This window comes from Ranitomeya imitator, chromosome 9 (genome assembly GCF_032444005.1).
Source record: "Ranitomeya imitator isolate aRanImi1 chromosome 9, aRanImi1.pri, whole genome shotgun sequence".
NCBI lineage: Eukaryota > Metazoa > Chordata > Amphibia > Anura > Dendrobatidae > Ranitomeya > Ranitomeya imitator.
In genome coordinates this window covers 70058509-70081034 of record NC_091290.1, presented here as the reverse complement: position 1 = coordinate 70081034, position 22526 = coordinate 70058509, and the positions used below count along the sequence as shown (strand labels likewise).

The 22526-nt window shown below is 45.3% G+C and overlaps 1 protein-coding gene across 1 annotated transcript in view; it reads left to right on the top strand.

The window, feature by feature from the left end:
* The window catches only part of KIF18A (kinesin family member 18A), a 225317-nt gene that overhangs the window by 136739 nt on the left and 66052 nt on the right, over positions 1–22526 (top strand). Inside the window, exons 11-14 of the mRNA XM_069739769.1 lie at positions 2071–2233; positions 5846–6010; positions 9600–9721; positions 10133–10371. Coding sequence (XP_069595870.1) covers positions 2071–2233; positions 5846–6010; positions 9600–9721; positions 10133–10371 — 689 coding nt within the window. The remainder of the gene's footprint in view (positions 1–2070; positions 2234–5845; positions 6011–9599; positions 9722–10132; positions 10372–22526) is intronic.

The window sequence follows — 22526 nt, the reverse complement described above, 5'->3', positions numbered from 1 at the left end:
TGACATGGCACCCCACACCATCACTGACTGTGGGTACTTGACACTGGACTTCAGGCATTTTGGCATTTCCTTCTCCCCAGTCTTCCTCCAGACTCTGGCACCTTGATTTCCGAATGACATGCAAAATTTGCTTTCATCAGAAAAAAGTACTTGGGACCACTTAGCAACAGTCCAGTGCTGCTTCTCTGTAGCTCAAAAGTGGCTTTACCTGGGGAATGCGGCACCTGTAGCCCATTTCCTGCACACGCCTGTGCACGGTGGCTATGGATGTTTCCACACCAGACTCAGTCCACTGCTTCCTCAGGTTCCCCAAGGTCTGGAATCGGTCCTTCTCCACAATCTTCCTCAGGGTCCGGTCTCCTCTTCTCGTTGTACAGCGTTTTCTGCCACATTGTTTCCTTCCAACAGACTTACCATTGAGGTGCCTTGATACAGCACTCTGGGAACAGCCTATTTGTTGAGAAATTTCTTTCTGGGTCTTACCCTCTTGCTTGAGGGTGTCAATGATGGCCTTCTTGACATCTGTCAGGTCGCTAGTCTTACCCATGATGGGGGTTTTGAGTAATGAACCAGGCAGGGAGTTTATAAAAGCCTCAGGTATCTTTTGCATGTGTTTAGAGTTAATTAGTTGATTCAGAAGATTAGGGTAATAGGTCGTTTAGAGAACCTTTTCTTGATATGCTAATTTATTGAGACAGGTTTTTTGGGTTATCAGGAGTTGTATGCCAAAATCATCAGTATTAAAACAATAAAAGACCTGACAAATTTCAGTTGGTGGATAATGATTCTATAATATATGAAAGTTTAATTGTAATCATTACATTATGGGAAATAATGAAATTTAACACTATATGCTAATTTTTTGAGAAGGACCTGTACAACGTGGCTGGGCAATATACTACGTGGCTCTGTGCTGTATACTACGTCGCTGGGCAATATACTATGTGGCTATGTGCTGTATACTACGTCACTGGGCAATATACTACATGACTGGGCAATATACTACGTGGCTCTGCAATATACTACGTAACGGCAATATACTACGTGGCTGGGCAATATACTACGTGGCTCTGCTGTATACTACGTAACTGAGCAATATACTACATCGCTGTGCAATATACTCTGTGGCTCTGTGCTGTATAATACGTGGGCTATGCAATATACTACGTCACTGGGCAATATACTACGTGGCTGGACAATATATGTGGCTCTGTGCTGTATACTACGTCGCTGTGCAATATACTACGTGACTGGGCAATATACTACGTCGCTGTGCAATATACTACGTGGCTGGGCAATATACTACGTGTCTGGGCAATATACTACGTGGCTGGGCAATATACTACGTGACTGGGCAATATACTACGTGACTGGGCAATATACTACGTGGCTGGGCAATATACTACGTGGCTGGGCAATATACTACGTGGCTGGGCAATATACTACGTGACTGGGCAATATACTACGTGGCTAGGCAATATACTACGTGGCTGGGCAATATACTACGTGACTGGGCAATATACTACGTGGCTGGGCAATATACTACGTGGCTGGGCAATATACTACGTGGCTGGGCAATATACTACGTGGACATGCATATTCTAGAATACCCGATGCGTTAGAATCGGGCCACCAAGACTAAATAAAATATCAGACTATTTATCCCACAAGGTAGACTCCAAGACCAATAAGACTCAGAGCTCTTGAAATGCCCCATCAAAATGGAGTACAGTAATCAAAATGTTGTCTCTCTCCCTAAATAGCAATCAAAACAACAGCTTGACGTTCGAAAAGCAAGCTGTCATACAGGTACATAGACTAAAAGACTTCCAAAAAGATGTGCCTGTACTGCCGGCCTTAGCTGGTGGGCTGTGATAAATGCTTTGGATATCTTGATACTGTTTTCCTTTGCTTACTAATTGCATAGTAATCAGATTTCTTGATGGTTGTAAGTAGCAATGTCCTATCGTTTTGTTGCCGTAGAGCCTTTGCAGCTCTTTTACATAGCCAGCTATCCTTGTGCGCATTGTGTAGACCTGACAGTGAATCCTTAATTTCTTTGGTTTGCAGGTGTCAAGACCTTCTTCAATGCATTTTTGTGAACCGAGAAGAAATACGGGCAGAGTACTGCAACTTGGAGATGCGTCTGAAGGAAACGGAGCTAAAGGCCATTTACCAGAGGCAGTACCATGAGCAGATTCAAATGATGTGTTCCCAAGAGCAGACATTAAAGGTGAGTCCTTCAGACATGAGTGTCATGAAGAACCGTGCAGCTTCTTAACCTGCCAAGTTATGCAGCCTTTGTGTGATTAATAATGTCAGGAGGCTTAAACTTTCTTTTATGCCATATGGTTTTAGCTTGTCGTGTCTCCCCTCCTGCGCAGTGATGATGGTGTAAAGGAAATATATTTACTGAAAAGATAATACAGTCTATGGATGTTTAGCGAGGCTTTCAATGAAAATGACTGTTTGCTTTCAATGGACATATGGTTGGCATCTCTGAACTGCCTTCATTCTTGAAAGTTTAGCTACAGAACTCAGAATTGGTGAGAGGACCATATGCCGGTGTATTTGATTTTTTTTTTTTCCTTGTGAGCATGTTCACAATTTCAAGCACATATTAAAATTAAAGCTTCCATTTGTAGTACGTAAAGTAGCAATCTGCCACCTGACAATATGAGGCTGGAGTTTATTTTTACCTGAACTTAGCTTGGCAGCTGTTTCCGGTTAATGTGTTTTATAATCTGCTCCTGGACCTGAGATGATGTCAAAGTAACTATAGAGACGGCAGATCCGTGACGGACAACCAAGCCATATGCCAAATGGAAATCCCAAGACATAGGAGGTTAGATGATGATCTTCTTTGTTGCCAGGAAGTCAGTCTAATCCCCCTATTCTGCTACTCTCCATACAAAAACCGGGTGCATGGTGTGGAGAGAAGCCTCATTAGACCCATCATGGATGCATGGGTTCGTATAAAGGGAACCTGTCGTTAGATTCATGTCGCCCGAACCACACCATTGCATCCAGAGATCTTTCTCAGAAATGTTGCAGCCATTCAGATAAAGCATAGTTTTGAAAAGCCGGCCAGGAACTATAGGGAGAGTTGGCTTCTTCCTACCGCGATAAAGTGGTTTCACCGATCTCGCCCAAGTATGTAAAGATCTACACATGTACATACATGGGACAGATCCATCCATCAACAGGAGCAGAGCAGGGAAATTTGAACGCCAGACACTACAAAGATATTAGCCACAAATCAGACATAAGACGTCAGATGTGAATTTATGGAGCGGACTCAGGAACTGAGCCTGCAGCATACCCAGTAGGTCGGTACCATCCCTGTTGTACAGCTGCCATTTGTCAGTAAGTGAAGCCATCTAAACAACCTCTAGATACGGCTGTTTAACCATTTAGATGTCTGTCACTCACTTACAACATAGTTAAAATGAATTAGTTGCCACAAGCTACATGCACTGAATGGAGAGCTATGGAACGCACCCTCCCCCATATCTCAAGACTCCTATTGAAGGCTCCTGTCACTGCCATCATACAGGGATTATTGGAGATTTAATGGGTATCCTGCACTGCATGTATAAATCCAATTAATGAGTTAAATAAAACATATGTAGTAACACCGATCTGTGGTTCTTCTGAAGAAGTTGGATTACTTCGGAACGTGTAGAGATTAAAACCGCACTGTTGCTACATATGTTTTATGTAACGCATTGATTGCATTTATACCAGCATTTCAGGATACCCTATAACATCTCCAACCATCCATATTATCACTATGAATCGTCCAGCCTGTGGGACCCAAAGGTTGCTGCTGGGATTTTGTTTTATGCCTTTTCAGTGTTATCCCACCCAAGTAAATCAGGTGAGCATAACCGCTAAATATTTTTTTACTTTATGTCTTATTTTTACAATTAAGAAAATAAACATTTGGTATGGTCATGTCCATAAATGTTTATCAAAATCTATAATTATTTAAACTGTACATTAACCTCCAAAAAATGGGAAAAAATGCTGTAAAAAGCTATGAAAGCTTCATAAAGCTCCAAATTGTATAAATCATCTTGCTGTGCAAAAACAAGCTTAATTGTATGTCCACAGCCAGAAGGGTAAAAGACTTTCAGATCTCAGTAGTTGATGACACACGTGCATAGGTGTGTATTATGTGTGTGTATATGTACAGTATAAATATATAACGTGTGTATAGGTCTTTTAGTTACTATGGTTACTGAAGTGCAACTTAGCATTTCATAAGATTGTTGGCTCAATAATTACAGTGTTCACCTTAATTTTTCCAGACTTCTGCCCTTCGCCCTGGCCGACCATTCTTGTCCAATTAGTGATTGGAGTTTATCCCAATTTTTGTTGTTTTTTGTACACCTGTCTTTTAAGAAGTTACCACAGATTCTCAATGAGATTGAGGTCTGATTAAACAAATAATCTAAAAAACACAAAGGGCAAACTGTGTGACAGCCAAAATGTGTGTCAGTCTCAACTTATAGCCGCAAATAATAAAAATAGTTTGGTTTGTCTGTATTTGTACTGCCATAAAGAATCCTATTACCTTATTTTTTGGAATATAAGATGCACTTTTATATGTTGGGGGGAAAATGGGGGTGCATCTTATAGTCAGAATATACTGACAAGTGCTGAGGCGGTGACAAGTATTGAGGCGGTAGCAGGAGTCGGACCACGCTGCAGAGCGATGATCACACTCCCTTCCCAGGCTGGTTCGGCGGCTGTGCTCTGTGGTGGTCGGGGCTCCATCGGTATTTTGTGAAAACCTGGAACCCCCAGCACATCCATTACTGTAATGCGGTGGCCTCCGGGAAAATGGCTGCCGGGGGCAGCACATGCTCAAATTGGGATCTCTGCAACAAGTTCTCATCCCGAGATCTCAGTCTGAGCATGCACCGCCCCCGGTGGCCATTTTCTCGGAGGCCACCGCATTGCAGTAATGGATGTTCTGGGGGCTCTGGGCTTTCACAAAATGCAGGCAGAGCCCCCCACACCACATAGCACAGCTGCCACACCAGCCTGGGATGGGATTTCAGGGAAGCCACAGCTTTGCATCAGTGTTTGTGTGAGGGCTCCGGGCTTTCAGAAAATGTTGGCTGAGCCCCCGCACCACGAGCACCGCCGAACCTGCTGCACCAGTCTGGGATGGGAGTTATCGCTGGACCACTGAACACCCCCTGTGACCACGCTCCACCAGCGCTACTGATCCCCTCTGGTACACTGAATTTAAACTGTAAGATGGACCCCCATTTCACACATTAATTTTTTCCCCGTTTTCCTTCTGAAAGTTTGGGGTGCGTCTTATAGTCCCAAAAATGTGGTGCTAGATCATATTCCACACATTGAATACTTGAAAACAAAACATAACTCTTCTATTTTTTTTTCTTTTCACACCACTTGTATTCAGTTTTCTATGCATTGTATGGCAAAACAAATGTTGTCATTCAAAACTTCAACCCGCCTCACAAAAAGATCAAACCCGCTTACTACTAAATTGACTGAAAAATCACTCTGGGGTCGGGGATGGAGGATATATTTAAAAAAAAATATAGACAAAAATATAATGGAAAAGTATCCAGCTAATAAGGTGTTAAAAATGGTACCCAAGGGACAGTCACGTTGGCGAACATACTAATTATCCATGTGATTTTCAAGCTACAGAAATGGTTGTTGGCGCTCCTTTCAGAACTGTTCAGACACTAGTGCCTAGGAAGCCTGAAATATGGATATCGATTAACTTTGTGAAATGGGGTCCGGCTTAGGTCTTCTGGTAGAAGTATTGTCTGGAAACTCGCTGTCATTTGTCTTGTAGGCAACTATGAAGCGGGATCATAGACTTGAGACTTTGAAGACCAAACAGGGCATTATACAGAAGAGAAAACAAGAGGAGATAAAACGATTTGAGGAGAACACGAATTGGCTGCATCGCCTGGAAAATGAAATGAAATTGCTCGGCCCAGACAAACAGATTCCAGTGGTAATACTTATGTCTTGGTTGATTGATCAGACATTATTAGCTTTAATTTTAGTGCACCTAATCTGTATCATTTTTACAGTACATACACGTGGTCCGTTCCATGGGCATGTCTCATGAACGGTGACAGCAGCCTTGTAATCCGGTTACATACTAAGCTTGAAAAAAGACATGTCCATCAGGTGCAACTGATGGGTGAGAAAGGACAGAGGGCCGGGCGTAGGTACATCCATAATGTGTGATCCTGTCTGCCCTAAACTGCAAGTTTTTCCCTCTTGTTCTCAAGTATAGATAAACACCCAGAATTTATAATTTTATACATCTGACATGAATATCTTAAGTATTTTCTTTAAAAGTAAAATCTAAGCTTATTAACATTGCATGCTGTCTGTGATCTACAAGTGACTACTTTTACCCCTACAACATATAGTGTCTTCAGATTATTAGCATCCAGATTTATAACTTTATATTAATCCATATTGAAACTAATCTGCCACCTCGATGATCACACTGCCCAAATCAGCCTGTAACTTACGAACATCCTCCATAGACTGCACTATTCTACATAGCTTGGTGCCATCTACAAAAATGTAAACCACATTATTAATTATGTCTTCTATATAATTTAAATATTTAAAATAATAGTGTTCTCAGCCCTGAGCCTTGGGGTACATCACTTACAACCAAGGGCCATTCAGAGTAGTAGTCATACAACACAACTCTCTGCGTGCAGTCACTTCTCCACATTCCAGTATAGGCTGACCAAGCTTCAACCTACTTACCCCTTTATTTTCTGCCTTGTTTTCCTCCATCACCCTTTAGTTTATCTGTAGAATTATCTTTTATTATTATAGCGCCATTTATTCCATGGCGCTTTTCATGTGAAAAGGGGCATTCATAATAGAAAAAAAAACAACAATACAAGTCACGACTGGTATAAGAGGAGAGCGAACCCTGCCCGTGAGGGCTCACAGACTACAAGGTATACTTGAGGATACAATAGAAGAGGGTAGAGCTGGACGTGCAGCAATGGTGAAACGAGGGTTACTGCAGATTGTACGCTTGTCGGAAGAGCTAGGTATACCTTCAGGTTCCTTTTGAAGATTTCCATGGTAGGCGAGAGTCTGATATGTTGGGGTAGTGCGGTCCAGAATAGGAGGAATGCACAAGAGAAATCTTGCATGAGATTGATCGAAGAGGGGAGTAGAGAAGGAGATCTTGTGAGGATCGGTGGTTGCATGCTGGTAAGTACCAGGAGACGAGGTCACAAATGTATAGACAGGTTGTGGATGGCTTTGTATGCCATTTTTAGGGTTTCGAACTGTAATCTCTGGGCAATGGGGAGCCAGTGAAGGGATTGGCATAGAGTAGAGAAGGGGAATAGTGGGGTGACAGGTGGATTAGTTGGGCTTCAGAGTTTAGGATTGATTGGACTGGTGCGAGAGTGTTAGAAGGGAAGCCACAGAGCAGGAGGTTGCAGTAGTCAAGGCGGTAGATGATGAGGACTTACACTAGTGTTTTTGCAGATTCTTGATTAATGAATGCACGGATCCAGGAGATATTTTTGAGTTGGAGTCAGCAGGAAGTGAAAAGGGCTTGGATATGTGGTTCGAAGGAGGGATCAGAGTCAAGGGTTACCACGAGGCAGTGAAGTTGCGGGACTGGGGAGAGTGAGCAGCCATTGACTTTGATGGATAGGTCTGTTGGAGGGGGTGGGGGGGTTCAGTGAGATGTGAAAAAGATGAGGAATGCTGTTTTGTCTATGTTAAGTTTTAGAAATTGAGCAGAGAAAATACATATTGTACACAAGTACAGTCAGCCCATTACTTTAGAAATTCTTCTGCCTTGCACCAATACTCAAAGGGAATCTATAAGTAGGATGCAATTCTCCTAAGCAGCCTATATGGGCATGTAGGTCTATAGAAGCTGAACCAAATGATACGTTGATGTTTGCGATCAAATGTGTTTTTTCGAGAAATCCACATTTTCCTGAATATGTAAATAAGCCCTTAAATTCTGTGGGTCAGACAATGATCTGCAAGAGAATCTGCCTACAGGGCTTATTCTAAATAAAAGGTATTACCAGTTTGAGACATGTAATGACTGACAGTCTGCTTTCCTTATCTACATGTCTCACATTCGTAACACCCCATTCAATTAAAATAACCTTTGAAGGATGATTCTCAGGGAGATCAGTGTCCGGCCCATAGATCTTAACAGCTCATGTACATTAAGATAAGCGTGGATTTTTCTGGAATAAGACATTGGTTCGCAGATATGAAGGTATCATTTTATTCAGCTTCCTATGTCCTACATGCCCATATAGACTGCTTAGGAGGGTCTGCCCTACTGACAGATGCCCATTAAGCCATGCATTTAAGTTCCTAGGTTCCCACTGTCTCTCCTGCATTGTGCGTAGCACAGGCCATATTCCAGAGAATATCTCCTTGGAGGGCCTTCTCTTCAGCTTGGAGCCTAATTCTGTAAAATTATTCTTAATGATCCTCAACCTACCACTTATGTCATTGGTTGCCATATGGACCATGACAGCTGGATCATCACCAACCACCACATTAGCTTATCATCCCAATCCATCATTTGCCGAACCCTGGCATCGGGGAGACTGCAAACCATTTTGTTGAGGTTGCCTTGGTGACAAATTATTCTATTTGTTGCCCTGATTATAAAATCCCCAATAACCATTAACTACCTTACTCTATTGACCTTACCATCTGCCGGCTCCTAGCTGTTGCTGATCTCCTGGCTGTTAGGGAGTGCAGTACCCCTAGAGTTGACATTTCGGAGCCTGACGCCTTGCAGTTTCTAGCAGATGGTTATCATTGAGGGGGACAGCCACTTGTCTACAGCAGAGAACTTCTACCAAGAGTTCTGCTTGACTTAACTTGGCTTTGGCACCCTTCATTTAAATGGGTGCTGTGTACAACAACATGGTTTTAGGGGCTGCAGCTACTGAGACTAGCTGATTGCCATGTAGACTTAATTTTTAAAAGGGATTGTGGCAGGGAGGCAGCCCCTTTTAATGTGAATGCATTAACCTCTTTGGACAACGCTATGTTTTGGTATGGGCCTGTTCTGACACGTACGTCAGATTGTAGCTTTTGGGTTTAGGTCTCATTGTTCAGACTATTTAGATCGCTGACATTCTTATTTGACATCATTATTCTCTATTAATATGGTATCCTGTTTTTTTCCTATCAATTATCCATTCCTTTCTTTTGCGGCCTCAAACATGTGAGGAGAGAGGGCGTTTAGCGCAAAGAATTTCCGTATTGTAATATTTCTATTTTAAGTTAAGTTAATTTCTAATGGTTTTTGATTCTTTGCAGATTTCACTTGTTAATATTTCATAAGCTTCTTTGCAAAGTAGCCATGATCCTTTCCTATAAATAGCTCCTGTGACATTTTCATTAATAATTTATGGCTACCAGTAGTTAATTGTAAAGGCCTAGAATAAGTTGGGCATTTTATAATCTCTCCCAGATAAATGTGTGCCTGGAAGTTGATGTGTGCATTGCTTCAGACTGCATGAAAACACTGTTTTGTTTTTTTGTTTTTTATTTTTCTATTTCAGGAGCTTTCGAAAGATTTACAGTGTTGCCACTTAAAGCTGGACGTGAAAGATTTAAAAGCTCAGATTGAAAACGTGAATCTTCTTGTGTCTCTTCAAGAACGAGAATATAGATACAATGCAAAGTAGGTAGTTTTTGATTTTTTTTTTTTCACTCCCATTTTTTTGGTTAATATTAAAAACCTTTTGTATAGATCAGCTTCTCAAAGTTTCGGCTGAACAGAATTGAAAAGTGTTTGTCTGCACTTTAAAAAATTTAGTTCTAAGGATTCCCCAAAATAAGATGTTCTCAGGTCACCTGTAGTGCCACCATCCGGGAAATATAACATTATTTGATGCACACTGTAATCAGAGGACCTTGGGGAACTTCTTCTATTCGGGGGTGTGAATGTACCCGCTTTGTGCATACTTGAACCTGTCCAATGCTCGTTACAGGAGGCCTCACCCTACTACATCTATGGCCAGCTTTACTTCATCTATTGAAGAGCGATAAAAGCATATGTCTTATTCCTAACTTTTCCTACTTGTTTTGCCAGGTTGCTCAATGCAGTTCTGCCTGCCTTCCGGAGGCAATACGAAATATTACATCAAGCAGGGTTAGCGGATGCAGTTGTGGAGTCTGATTTCCGAGAAGTCAAGCACCTGGTCCAGAGAGAGAAGGCAGTCGTATGGGCCGACCAGACAATTGTCGAGGATGTATACAAAGCGGATTTACCGGATATTGCATCACTTCTGTCCTTCCCTCATCTGTCGTACACACAGACGACCCCATGCCGTAAGATCTCTTCTGATATGCTAGATTGATCGCCATGTTTAATGGTAGCCATAATTTGGCAAATATGGATAGTTTAATGGTTACGCAGAGTGGAAACAAACGTCTTTCTACTTTTCTACCATCAGCAAACTGTTATTGATAGGTCTATTCATGTAAATGCACAGGGACTGATACATCCTTGTTGATGCCAGAAATCTGGCGTAAAACATTTTGAATAGTTAGATTTGAAGTTCTGAAAAAACGTTGCTTTTTTGGCGTTTTCATGCCACTTTCAAGCAGCTCTACCAAAATGGGTAGAGCTATGGAGGAGACGGGACACGGCGAGGCTACGCCCGCAAGTCCTCAAAAGCAGCAGTGCTTGTTATGCCAGAACTGTTACTCCAGTCATTCACTGGGGCATCATTTCTGGAGAGATGAACGCCGCCAATGAGATGCGCCAAATTCAAAAAATGGCTTCTAGGAATAAGATGCACCAAAGTCATTAAGACTGGCATGCAAAGTCTTATATTTAGCAGAATACTAGGTGAATTATTTAGATTATTAGAGGTTTTTCCTTCTGGAAAGTGTTGTCATAATCTTGGGATCCACCTGACTGTCGTGTACCTCGCCAATCCTGAAGAAGTAGATGTTACAATGATTTTGTTTTTTACTGCGCAGCAGCAATCTTCTCCATCCTATGTGCAAACCCGTTCTATTTCTAGAGAAAAGAGGCTGTGCTGATATAATGGAGACTATTACCAGGCAGAAAATGATCAAGTCTTAGTGATATATCATCAGCTTTGCAGGGAACCTGTCCCCATGGAAGTACTGTCCAACACGCAGGCCCCATGTTATACAGCAGGGGGGCTGCTCTGGCTGATATAGTATAGTAAGAAAAGATTTAGTGTAATCCATGTTTTAATCATTTCATTCTCTGCTCTTTCTGGGAATTTTGGTGCAGTGGGCACCCCCGAACCCCCGCTGTGCCACATCCACTCCATGCTTTCTTCTGGAAAACAACTGTGTGCATGCAAAAGTCAGTGTACCCATAGATTAATTTTAGGGGTGTAAGCACCTCAGAGGGTATGTGCAGACATTCAGGATTTTTTGTCAGAAATTTCCACGCGTTTTTTGCACGTTTTTTTCCGGAGCTTTCCCAATGCATTAAATAGCTGGAAAAATGCAAAAAATCAGCAAAATTAATGAACATGCTGCTTTTTTTACCGTGATGCATTTTTTTTTGCGGAAAAAATGCATCATGTGCACAAAAATTGCGGAATGCATTCTAAATGATAGCATGCATATGTATGTGTTTTTATAGGGAAAAAACGTGAAAAATCCTGAACGTGTGCACATACCCAGAGTCTCTGCATGTGGTGTCTGCAGACTATTGGTAAAATCTCTGCTTCAAAAGTCAAATGGCGCTTCTTCCTGTGTGACAAAAAAAAAACCCAGAAAATATGGAGCTAAACAACCACCAATTAGATCATAAAAAAAATTTAATGGCACAATACTTTAAAAATGTACAAAAAGATCACATTTATCACAAAACAATTGTCCGAAAACTGAGAAATTCAATTGAGTTTCATGTAATCACAAGGATATATATATAGGATATAATATATAATATTGTTATATAAAGTGACAATGCAATGTTGCATGTGCATAATACGGGGTAACAAAGTCCCAAATGCTACAAGAAATAGTCAAGGTATCTTAAATTTTATAAATCAGTGACCACTAAATCATTATATGTAGTTAAGGGATTAGTATTTCAGTCATCAATTCTCACCCATGTCGGTGTCCATTGATGCAAGCACCCGTCCTCCTATGTGGAGTAGTTTCCGGCAGCATGGGATGTAGCACCACATTTTGGAGAAATAGTGGAACAAATTGTGGGGTCTGTTTTAACCTATTACTTTGTGAAAATCAAAAATTTGCAGCTAATATATTGGTGAAAATGTATTTTATATATTAATTTCTTCGACCCATTGTTGTGTTTTCCCTCTTGAGCCCCATATGGTGAAGTAGGACATTAGTGAGAGGAACCATCCGTGTTAATGTACACCTTAACGTGGTTGGATGATTTTCTTTATCGCCTCTCATTGGGGGACACAGGAACCATGGAGTGTATGCTGCTGCCACTGGGAGGCTGACACTATGCAAATAAAAAAGTTGGCTCCTCCTCTGCAGTGTACACCCCACCGACTGGCATTCTACTCTTCAGTTTAGCTTAGTGTCAGTATGAGGTGGACACGAGTCTTTCATTAGACCCTTATCTACCTGAATGTTCGTCGTTTCTTTTCAGGTTTTCCGGAAGGGATACAGGGTGAGCAGTAACACCTGTAGTCCAACAAGGCGGACTATGAGTACGGCGTGTACTGCCACCCCGTATCCTCATAGATCCCTCTCCAGGACCAAGAACCTAGCACACAAGCATACTCAGAAGTCCAGTCCTGGCCCCGTTCCCCACCCACTCGCCTACCAGAGCCTGTCAGTCGGAGGAGACGAGGACGTCCGTCACCAGCTCCACGGATGTCTAATACCTTCCACGTTTTTAAGGTTCGTACCGACGGCGTGGGATGTTAGGTGAGTATTTTGGGCTCCCTATTCTTCTTAGGGGGCCTCTGTGGATGGTGATGACGGATGCCTTTTCTGCGACTCTGTGCGGCGCCTTACAGGAAGCCACACTGCTATTTCAGCGGCCGCACTTCTATCCCTGCGGCTGCACCTTTTCTGCACTGGGCGACAGTTAGGGAAAAAAAACGGGGCCTATCTTTTGCGTGGCGGCCCTGATGACCGGCCGCGCTGCTTCCCCACGGCGGCCGCATTTTACAGGCAGTCGCACTGCCTTGTCTGCGGCCGCATCCTCTTCTCTCTGCGGCGCAGCCCCCTACAGGCAGCCGCGCCGGTTTTCCCCGGCGGCTGTACCTTTTAGGTGACTCGCGGCCGCGGTCCTTCCCAGCGGCCGCTGGCTTCTAATTTAGACCCCGGCTCTTTCCGGGGCCTACTTCCGGCACCGGCGCTCCTCTTTACATGCGGTGGCTGCCGCGCCTATCAGCCGGGCAGCTCCCGCACCATTTCTTTTTGCGCCGCACACTTCGGCGGTCACCGGCTTCTAATTTAGGCCCCGGCTTTTTCTGGGGGCCTACTTCTGGTGCCGCGCTCCGCCCACTTTGTTTTTTATCGGGCGGGCTTTCTCCCGCCCGACAAACTGGGCCCTGCATTCCCCACCCACCGGCGCCATCCTGGCTGGCTCCGCCCCTTCCTCACGCTGCTGCTGGGCAGGAGTTCCTGCATCGTGCCACGCACCTCCGCCGTAGAACTCCACAGAGCGCTTTTTTCTGGGGGCACAGCGCCGAAGATCCACAGCATCTTCCTCCAGGAACCTGGTATCAGTGTTTTTCGTCTGCCGTGAGTAGCTCTGCACTGCAGACTGACACCCCCCTCTGCCCCACTGTCCCCTAACCTGCTGGCATTTTCTTCAGGGACCTCTTCAAAATGTCTAACTCTAAAGGGGGCCGCTCTCGTCCTCCTACTTCTTTCTCTTCTGCCTTAGTCAAGTACTTTGCATGTTCGTCCTGTAACAGCAAACTTCCCTCAGGTCAGTCCTCTCCGCTCTGTCAGGCCTGCAGCAACCCGATTGTTCCCACCGCCCAGGATCCCCCGGCCGAACCGCCCGAGAGTGATAGCCCCATCCCAGGCTGGGCTTCCTCTCTGTCACAATCTGTGGCCGATCTAACTCGGGTGTCTCAAACTTTGGTGTCTGTGCTGGATCGGTTACCCCTGCAGACTCCTGCAGTAGCCAGCGGGTCGCAGGAAGCTACGTCCGAGCCCTCTATTGCTAGCCGCAAAAGGTCCAGACAGGAACGTCGGTCTGAGTCCTCTTCTCGCTCCATCTCGCCACTCGGTCCTCCTCTGCGGTCAGCGTCCTTCTGATCCTCCTCCCCTGAGTCAGGCAAGGCGTTCTCTGATGCGCCTTCGGAAGATGTTTCGGAGCTGGATTCAAACCAAATCGCTACCATGAGGGATATGGTTCAGAATCTCATTGGAGCGATAAATCTAACCTGTGGCATCAAGGAGTCCTCTACGGCAGAGGTCCCCAACTCCAGTCCTCAAGGCCCACCAACAGGTCATGTTTTCAGGATTTCCTTTGCATTGCACAGGTGATGCAATTATTACCTGGGCAAGACTAAGGAAATCCTGAAAACATGACCTGTTGGTGGGCCTTGAGGACTGGAGTTGGGGACCTCTGCTCTACGGAACCCGCAGATCAGGCGGTTTCGTTTAGACGGGCGAAACCACCTTCTAAGTTTTTCGCTCCTCACCCGGAATTCGAGGAGATTATGACCAGAGAAAGAGAGAACCCAACCAGACGCTTTCAGAGAGGAAAGCGACTTGGCGTTTTGTATCCCTTTTCTCCGGAGCTCACCGCTAATTGGACCTCCTCTCCTTCGGTGGATCCTCCAGTTTCCAGACTGTCCACCAACACGGTGCTCCCACTGTCCGGCGGAGCATCTCTGAAGGATTCTAACGATAGAGTCATAGAATCTTTCGCGAAGTCAGCCTTTGAAGCGGCCTCAGCTAGTCTTTGCCCGGCCTTTGCTTCCACTTCGGTTTCAAAATCCATATCCAAATGAGCCAAACAGCTCCGTCAGGGCATTCTAGAAGGGTTTCCTTCCGGACAGCTGGCGGAACTTGCCAACCAGATTTGCTCACGCGGGTGAATATCTGGTCTCCGCCTCCCTGGATGCCGCGTCTTGTGCGGCTCAGGCGTCCAGCAACGCGGTTGCCATCCGCCGGACCGTTTGGCTTAAGGCCAGGCAGGCGGATTTGTCCTCTAAAAAGTCCCTTACCAGCCTGCCTTTTCAGGGGTCTCTTCTTTTTTGTTCTAAGCTGGACCAAATCATTAAGGACACTACAGGGGGCACAAGCTCCCTTCTTCCCCAGGCCAAGCCTCGTTGCCCTCCTCCTAGATGCCAATTTCGGTCCTTTCGGCCTTTTCGTCGCTTCGCGGCATCAAACTCCTCCCAGCAGCAACAGAGGCCACAGGCACGTCAGGAGAACAGAACGGTATCCTTTAGACCTACTCCGTCCTGGCGTCCTCGCTACTCCCAGGGTAGATCCTCCAGGCCCAGGACTGGAAGATCCACATCTGCATGACTCTCGGCAAGACCCCAGCCCACCTCCCAGGTTGGGCGGCCGTCTTCTCTTCAGGGACGCATGGGTCAGGGAAGTTGTATCCTGGGGATACAAGATAGTTCGTTTCATGACCCCGGGATCGTTTCTTCGAATCCCGTACTCCAAGAGATCCCTCTCTAGTCCTGGGTTTCTTTGCGGCCATCACTTCTCTTCTCAAAGCCGGGGTAATCGTTCCCGTCCCAGAAAAAGAATGGTTCACAGGTGTCTACTCAAACGTTTTGTGGTACCGAAAAAAGACGGCAAGGTTCGCCCCATTCTGCACCTCAGATTGCTGAACAGGAGAGTTCGTCTGAGGCACTTCAGGATGGAATCCCTTCGTTCAGTAATTGCTTCCATGGAGGCTCAAGAATTTCTGTGTTCCATAGATATTCAGGACGCCTACCTCCACGTCCCGATATTCCCCGGACATCACCGATTCCTGTGCTTTGCGGTGCTCCAGGAACATTTTCAGTTCGTCGCCCTGCCGTTCGGTCTCGCAACCGCTCCAAAAGTTTTTATGAAGGTCATGGCGGCGATGATGGCTGTCTTGAGGGTCAGAGACCTGGTTCTGTTTCCATACCTCGACGACATCCTCATCAAGGCTCCGTCCTTTTCTCAGGCTCACGAAAGTCTGACCATCGTTCTCGACACCCTAGCCCGTTTTGGGTGGCTGGTCAACCAGAAGAAGTCCTGCCTTATCCCTTCTCAGCGCTTCATCTTTCTGGGCATGCTCTTCGACACTCGTCAGACCAAAGTCTTCCTTCCCAAAGACAAGAGGTTCACTCTTTGTCGGGACATACGCTTGTTCCAGGTTCCTCGGCCTCCCTCCCTCCGATTGCTACCATACTCCCCAGGACCTTCATGGCCAACCTTAGAAGCGATTCCCTTCGCCCAATTTCATTCGCGACCCCTTCAGCAAGCCATTCTGTCTCAGTGGGACAGGTCTGTCTTCTCCCTGGATCGTCCGATCCGACTCTCTTCTTGGGTCAAACGGTCTTGCAACTGGTGGCTGACGTCACCTCTCATCTCCCAGGGCAGGTCCTTCCTTCCAGTTCACTGGCAAGTGGTGACGACGGACGCCAGCCTGCTCGGCTGGGGTGCGGTTTTTCGCCACCTGACTGTTCAGGGTCGTTGGTCGGCGCAGGAGTCAACTCTGCCGATCAATGTCCTCGAGATTCGGGCCATCTTTCTGTCCCTCCGCCACTGGGAAAGGATTCTCAGGGGCCTACCAATCCGGATCCAGATGGACAACGCCACGGCTGTGGCATACGTCAACCATCAGGGGGGGACTCGGAGCTCCTTGGCCCTTGCCGAGGTATCCAAGATCCTCCTTTGGGCAGAGGCAACGGTTCCGGTGATATCCGCGGTGCATATCCCCCGGCGTGGACAATTGGGCTGTCAACTTCCTCAGCCGCGAGGGCCTCGCGGCAGGGGAATGGTCCTTGCATCCGGAGGTCTTCCATCAGATTCGTCTTCGATGGGGGACTCCGGACGTGGATCTCATGGCGTCTCGAATGAACAGGAAGGTTCTGCAGTTCGTCTCCAGGTCTCGCGATCCTCTTGCAGTGGGCGTCGACGTTCTGGCCATTCCTTGGTCACAGTTCATGCTGCCCTACCTGTTCCCACCCCTTCCATTACTTCCCAAACTGTTGAAAAAGATCAAAGTGGAAGGGGTGCAGGTCATTCTGATCACCCCGGATTGGCCCAGAAGAGCTTGGTTCGCGGAGCTCATCAATCTTCTCGCGAACGCTCCCTGGCGCCTTCCAGACAGGCCCGATCTGCTGTCTCAGGGTCCGATCTGCCACCCGAATTCTCGGTCGCTCAGTTTAACGGCGTGGCTGTTGAGACCGCAGTTTTAAGGGCGTCCGACCTTTCAGACCGGGTGATTCACACCATGATTCAGGCTCGGAAGCCTTCGTCTTCCAGGATCTACTATCGTACCTGGAAGGCTTACTTCCGTTGGTGCGAGTCGAACCGCGTTTCACCTATGTCCTTTTCCCTGCCTTCCATTTTGGCCTTCCTTCAGGCAGGACTGGATTCGGGCCTGGCTCTTAGTTCCCTGAAGGGCCAGGTCTCTGCGCTTTTCCTTTTTCAGAAGACTTTAGCTTCCCGACCACAGGTTAAGACCTTCCTTCAAGGAGTAGCCCACGCTGTCCCTCCGTACAGGGCCCCTGTGGATTCATGGGACTTAAACCTGGTACTGGACGTTCTGAGGGTTTCCCCCTTTGAGCCTCTCAGGGAGATTCCCCTGTCAGTTCTATCTTGGAAGGTGGCCTTTCTTGTGGCCATTACTTCTATCCGCCGCGTTTCCGAGTTGGCGGCCCTGTCTTGCCGTCCTCCGTTCTTGGTCATCCACCAGGACAAGGTGGTCCTCAGGCCTCCGCCTTCTTTTCTTCCTAAGGTGGTTTCCACTTTCCACCTCATCGAGGACATCGTTCTACCTTCCTTTTGCCCAGCTCCGACTCATCCTCTGGAGTGATCTTTGAACAAGCTGGACCTCGTCAGGGCAGTGAGGATCTACCTGGATAGAACGTCCATGTTCCGGAAGATGGATTCTTTTTTCGTCATTCCTGATGGCACGCGCAGAGGCCAACCAGCTCCTAAGGCGACTATTGCTCCCTGGATCAGAACGGCAATCCTGGAGGCTTACCGGGTCAAGAACAGAGTGCCCCCTCCTGGGATCAGGGCTCACTCTACCCAGGCAGTCGGCGCCTCCTGGGCGGTGCACCACAGGGCTTCCGCCCTACAGCTTTGCAAAGCGGCAACTTGGTCTTCCATCCACACGTTCGCCAAGTTTTACAAGGTCCATACCTACGCTTCGGTGGACGCCAGCTTACGCAGAAGGATCTTGCAGGCGGCAGTGGTGAGTGATCTGACCTGATGGAAGTTTGTTTTTCCCGCCCTAGGGATTGCTTTGGGACGTCCCATGGTTCCTGTGTCCCCCAATGAGAGGTGATAAAGAAAACAGGATTTTGGGTTGCTTACCGTAAAATCTGTTTCTTGGGGCCTCCATTGGGGGACACAGCTCCCTCCCAATGTTTCTCAATTTCTGTTGTTCTATGTTCTGTGACTGTTCTCACGTTTACAGTTCTAAAGTTTGTGGTTATGGTTTTTCAACCTTGTTGTTTATCTCCTACTGCTTTCTCACGAACTGAAGACTCTAATGCCAGTCGGTGGGGTGTACACCCCATGGTTCCTGTGTCCCCCAATGGAGGCTCCAAGAAACAGATTTTACGGTAAGCAACCAAAAATCCTGTTTTTGCGTGCTTTTGATAAAAAACCTCTTAAGTACCGTACCTAACATTTTCAAGGTTTCCAGCAAGATTTGAGTTCATGTATTCATTAGTTGCAGTGAACTGACCCATTGTGTATGTGTCTGTATATTGGCCACATAGCGCATTTGTGCACCTGTACATTTAATTTATTACTGAAGGTGTGCTAGCGCTATTTTTTTTTATTTTCTGTGAGACTAATGTAACATTTTAATTTTTAATTTTTTTTTTTGTTCTCGGGGCCCAATCTTCTAAAATTCTGTGAAGCACCTACTGGTTTAATATGTTAATGTCACTCCTAGATCAGTTCCTTGAAGGTTTTAGATTCCAAAATGGAGTGACTTGGTGGGGGTGTGAGAAAGGGTTCTGTTTTCTTGGGGGGACTGCACAAATGCAACTTGGTGTCCCCAATGTATTTTAGCCAGATTTGGGTTCCAAAAATCAAATTGTGCTCTTTCCTTTGCGAGCCCTGCTGTGTGCCCAAATAGCACTGACCACACATGGGATATGACTGTTTTTAGGTGACATTGCAGAACTAATTTTCACCTATTACCTTGATTTGAAAATTAACAGTTTATTTGAAAAAAAAAAGTTTTATCCCTTCTTCTTTTCATTCTTCTATTAATTCCTGTGATGCACCTAAAGGATTATCACATTTCCAGACTAGCAGTTTTGACTGATTTCAGGGGTGCTGTTTTTAAAACTGTTACTTTTGGGGGGTTTATAATATAGAAGACCCTTAACTTCAAAACTGAATAGGTCCATAAAAAATAAGATTTGTAAATTTTCGTGAAAAAAATGGAAAATTGCTGCAAAATTGGAACCATTGTAGCAAAATAAGACCTTTTCACAATGATGCTGACATAATGCAGAGATATGGGAAATTTAAGTTTATTAACTAGTTTGTGGTATGAGTTTCTGGTTTAAGGGTATAAGCATTCAAAATGTGAAAATTGCTTTTTGTAAAATTTTAGAAAATATTAAGATTTGAGTCCTCAGTGGTTGATACCTTTTAATGGCTAACTGAAAAGATGGTAACAAATTGCAAGACTACACAGGCCTCTTCATCAGGCATAGAATCTAAGCCTGATTTCATGCCTGATGAAGAGACCCGAGTAGTCTTGAAGGCTTGCAATTTGTAATTTCAGTTAACCATTAAAATGTATCAACCAGCGAGGACTCTCAAACCTTAATATTCTTCTACTGGCTAACACTGTACAAACATAACTAAAATTTTACTGGAAAAATATATATTTTCTTTGAAAAAAAAAAAAAAAAACACAATGTATTGTCCTACATTTACAGGCAACACAAAGTATCATGTGCCATGAAAAAATTGAATTGAAATTTGTAACTTGGTCTTTAGGCCAAAATTCGCTCCATCACTAAAGGGTTATAGAGACGGGTGCATTGTTGGGCTCCCAGAAAGGTTATGGAGAAATCTCAAGGTAGTCTTTACCTAAAATTCTTTTTTTTTTTATTTAAATAGATTTTTATTAACAATATACAAAAGAAGAACATCATATTATCATTTACATTGCAATATGTTACATACACATTTTCTTTATTTTAATAAACCCCAACATATCCCCAACAGCCCTCCCCCCCCCCCCATAAGACAGCTCATTCTCAATCTATACTCCCCCGAGACCATCCCCGCCTCAGGTAAATTACCCCTATCCGAGTCTTAAGATTCCCGACTTTTATTACTCCTCAATCCAGCTCAAGCCATGGAGACCACATTTTATTAAACGTTTCTAATTTCCCCCTTTTTTTGTACACCCCTTTTTCCAATTTTAGACCATGTTGTACATATTGGAGAAATTCCCTCCTCGCAGGTGGTTCTGCCTTTATCCAATTCCGTGCTATCACTTTCCTAGCCATATATAGTAACCTAGCGATTGCAATCTTCCAGGAGTTGTCTACTCCAATCTCTTCCACATATCCCAATAAGCATATTATCGGCTCTCTTGGAACTCTGCATTTATACGCACCTTCTACTCGGCTCAAAACCACCACCCAAAAAGCAGCCAGCCTAGGACACGTCCACATCATGTGGTATATTCCTGCATTCTCACTCGCACACCTCGGGCACTCAGAGTTAGCACGCAACCCCGCTTTGTGTAGCACTTCCGGAGATTTATATACTCTGTGTAAAATATATAGCTGCGAGATCCTGTATGGTTCACTCAAAGATAGTCGCGGAACCCACTCCATCACCGATTCCCAGGTTTCATTCTCTATCTGCCCCACGTCTCTCTCCCATTTGGCTCTTGCCTTTATAGGGAAATCTAGCAGATACGTGTGAATAAGGTCCTTATATAGGGTGGAGATAACTCCCCTTGTAGTCCCGTCTCCACACACATACTCCAAAACTATATCCTCTTGGATCCTGATGTCAGCTTTCTTATTTTGAGCTCCAAAGGCATGTCTCATCTGCGCATACTGATATTCCCCTGTGGATCTCAGACCAAACTCTACCTGCAATTGGGAGAAGGGTTTTAATGCTCGTTGTTGGATTATCTGTTGTACAAAGCAAATTCCTTTAGTCTGCCACTCCATCAGTCCTCCCAGAGCTTCAAATTCCTTTAAATTATTGTTAGACCATATCGGTGTAAATTTAGTCAGCCCTGTAACCCCCCGAATCTGCCTCAATCTATTCCATAATTTACGAATCAGGAACAGGGTTGGATATAATTTCCCTAAAGCTCCCAAGGAGCCGTCTTCCAAACATTGAACCACCGGTCGTCGGCCTGTCACCCCTTCCATCAGGTGTTGTACTGCACTGGATGACGCCTCTCGCGCCCAGCCCTTCAAATGTTGACTCTGGGCTGCAAGAAAATATATTTCAGGGTTGGGCAAAGCCAAACCACCATCTTCCTTGGGTCGCTGAAGCGTCTCCAGGCTAATACGTGGATAGTGTCTCCCCCATATCAAATTTCTAAAGAGGGCATTAATCTGCCAGAACTTCCCCCGAGGGATCCAAATTGGCGCATTATGTAGAACATATAGAATTTTAGGCATCAGGACCATTTTAATAAGGTTAACCCTACCGACCACCGATAGATGTAGCTTATTCCAGGCATCGAAATTCGCCTTGAGTACTCCCATAATAGGAGTCAAATTCCTCTGTAGGAACTCCCCAATTGGCACCGAAATCCATATTCCAAGGTATTTAAATTGAGATACCACCTTAAGCCTCTCATCCCCAACAGCCTCACTCACATTCTCTCCTACGTCATCCACCCTAAAGAGGACCGATTTACCCCAATTAATTGTTAGTCCCGATACGGTACCAAATCTTTCAACAATTTCAATGGCCCCTCTCAGTGAATCGTCCGGATCAGCCAGAAACAGCAAAACGTCATCTGCATATAGCGCTATCTTTTCCTCAATTTCCCCATACCTAAACCCAGTGACCCCATCAGATTGCCGAATCTTAGCAGCAAGAGGTTCTACAGCCAAGGCAAACAGGAGAGGTGAAAGCGGGCATCCCTGCCTGGTGCCTCTAGCCAGCTCTATAGGTTGAGACAGCTCCCCGTTCACTCTAATTCTGGCCGTCGGTAATGAATACAACAGCTTTATCCAGGCCACAAACTGCGGACCAAACCCCATACATTCCAACACCTGCCAAAGATATCCCCACTCAACACTATCAAACGCCTTATGGGCATCTAGCGACACAATCACTCTTTGACCACAGTTGTCAGACTTCACCTGTAA